This window comes from Arachis ipaensis, chromosome B08 (assembly GCF_000816755.2).
Source record: "Arachis ipaensis cultivar K30076 chromosome B08, Araip1.1, whole genome shotgun sequence".
NCBI lineage: Eukaryota > Viridiplantae > Streptophyta > Magnoliopsida > Fabales > Fabaceae > Arachis > Arachis ipaensis.
In genome coordinates, this window is record NC_029792.2 from 23,024,462 (window position 1) to 23,027,112 (window position 2,651).

At 26.3% G+C, this 2,651-nt stretch overlaps 1 protein-coding gene across 1 annotated transcript; it reads left to right on the forward strand.

The window, feature by feature from the left end:
* LOC107610754 (putative RING-H2 finger protein ATL19) lies at nucleotides 1,758-2,324 on the forward strand. The gene has a single exon (XM_016312757.1). It carries the CDS (start codon nucleotides 1,758-1,760, stop codon nucleotides 2,322-2,324), a length of 567 nt encoding a protein of 188 aa, XP_016168243.1.

Below are 2,651 nucleotides of genomic sequence, written 5' to 3' on the forward strand. Positions count from 1 at the left end.
TTCCTTTTTATTATGTGAAACTAAACATATATATATTTCCTTTCAACCTCAATATTAATTCTTATAACACTTTTCACAATGATTAGTAAGGTAGTCCATGTTATTAAAATCTCTTCTTAACAATATTAATATTTTCTTAATTATTCCATTCATATTTTGTAACAGTTCTTATAATAATTAACAAAGCGATCCCTATAACTAAAATCTTCTCTTGATAATATTAATTGTCTTCTAAATTATTCAGTTCATATTTTTCTAAAACATATAATTTATATGCATATATATGCACATTAGAGGTAATATTTGAAGTCATAATAATAATGATAAATGTTAAAAAATATTGGAGTCTCTCAATAAAATAGTGCTAAAGAGGATGAGTAAATATTATTTTTGGTCCCTGACTAATTTGCTCGAAAGACAAAGAACTCTTCCAAATTTCGAAAATTCTTAATCGGTCCCTAAATATTTAAGTAATAAGTCTAAACGACTTCTGTTATTGGTATAAGTAGTCCCTAACACATCAATAAATTACCATTTATAGGGGCCACTTAGACCCATAATAACAGCTACTTAGACTCATTACTTAGATGGTTAAGAATCGATTATGATTTTGAATTGTAGAGGGATATTATATCCTTCAAACAAATAGATTAGAAAGGACATTTACTTTAAAATAATAATGTAAAGCATTACATGTTATAAGATAATTAAAATAAGAGAATAAAAAAATATTATATAAAATTACTAGCAAAGATACAAAAAATAAGTTCACATTTAAAAATCAATAAAAATAATAATATATAGCTTAAAAAACTAATTTTTGAACTTATTCAAGTAGTCATTCAATGTTATTTTATTTTATTTTAATATTTATATTTTAATTCTATCCATGAAAATACAATTTATTTGTACTTTTCAAACTAGTTAATAATATAAATATATGAAGCTTTAATTTTGGAGATAGAAATTGATAAAGATACAACAATTTTACATGCACACAAAAAAAATCACTTGCATAAAATACATATTAAAATATAAAATACACATTAAAAATGAAAAACACAAGTATTTTTCAAATACATAGTAACTGATTTTTTATATAAATAACATTTTTAGTAAAAAGTAGTCTTGGACATTATCTAAATAATTACGAGTTTTAAAAATTTTATAAATTTACAATGTATATTTTTATGTGATTAAACTTTCATTATTTTAAAAAAATAAATTATTAATATTGATAATTACATATTTAAAATTATTTATAATAATTATTTGTCGTTTCTATACTTTATTTGAGTCCGCACAACACGCGGGTCTTATCTAGTTTTAGTTATCTATCGTTAAAAATTAATAGTTGCATGGATAAGACACTAATTTGTTATTGCATATGTTATGTTTAACGAACCATGATGATCTACAAAGGGTAACTAACCTAGGTTACGGTTAACATATGTAATATTTCCAATATAATACAGGTGTTAATTCAACAATATTCCACCCAAATACAGGTTAATAATAATAGTGAATATAATGTGTTACATACTCACATTGCTAACTTCCAAGGATAAAGTAGAATACCTACTTATCTATAATTAGAATAAACAACCAATATCTGAATCAATGTTTATTGTGTCAGAGTCATTAATCATACCGGTTTATTTAAGAGCCATTTATATAAAATCCATGACATTTAATTTCTATCATCACACTCAGCAAAGTTTCTTCATTGTATAAGGATTTTCAACACCAAAAAGAATATGGCTGAGTTCACAGAACTATTCCCAATGGGAAAACAGCTAGATGAATTGAAGTATGTGTATCAATACATCTTCACAATTAATTTTCAAAGTATATTGGTTGTTTGTGTCATAGTCACATTGTTCTTCTTCATATTCTACCAAATATTCCATGGCATGTTCTTTTGGTTCTTGGAACTACGGTTGAATAACGAGTTGCTTGATCTCGAAGGAGCAAATTATCTAACGTCCGGAGCTGCACCCAGTAATAACCATGTTACCCTCTTCGAAGTTCTCATCCATACCAATAGTTGGAATATGGCAGATATCTTAGAGGAAGGTGATTTCGACAAGGATAGAGGACCAAAGCTTAGAGCGTTGATGAAATTGCCCCCATTGGTGAGATATGGAATGCATGGTACAACAAAAAATAATGACTGTCCCATTTGCTTGGAAGATTTTAATGCTGGCCAATTTTGCCAAATATTTCCATCTTGCAAACACATGTATCATTCAAATTGTATAGATAGTTGGTTGAAGAAGAAGCTAACATGCCCAGTTTGTCGTAGTTGTATTGTGTCAAGATGATTATTATTAGCATAATAATTGTAAAGAATTGTACATATTAATTACGATGTAAAAATATATATCTTTGTACATAATGATAACTTCGTGTTCTATTCATGTATGTAACTTGTTTTTTTATTTGGTTACTAATAAAAGTGCTAGCAATTACGAAAGGACCTAATAAGGAACGAACTTTGCTATGGCCTATATATGTGATAAACCTAATCGAATGGTCATTCATTCCGTGTTCAATATATATAAGAACAAAAACAAAGATTAAAAGTTAAAATAATTATCCTGTAAAATAAATCAGGTAAATTTGATTTATGTATATATAAATAAATTGAA

Excerpts from the sequence above, each read along its gene's own strand:
- LOC107610754 (XM_016312757.1), top strand. The coding sequence starts at position 1,758 with ATGGCTGAGTTCACAGAACTATTCCCAATGGGAAAACAGCTAGATGAA.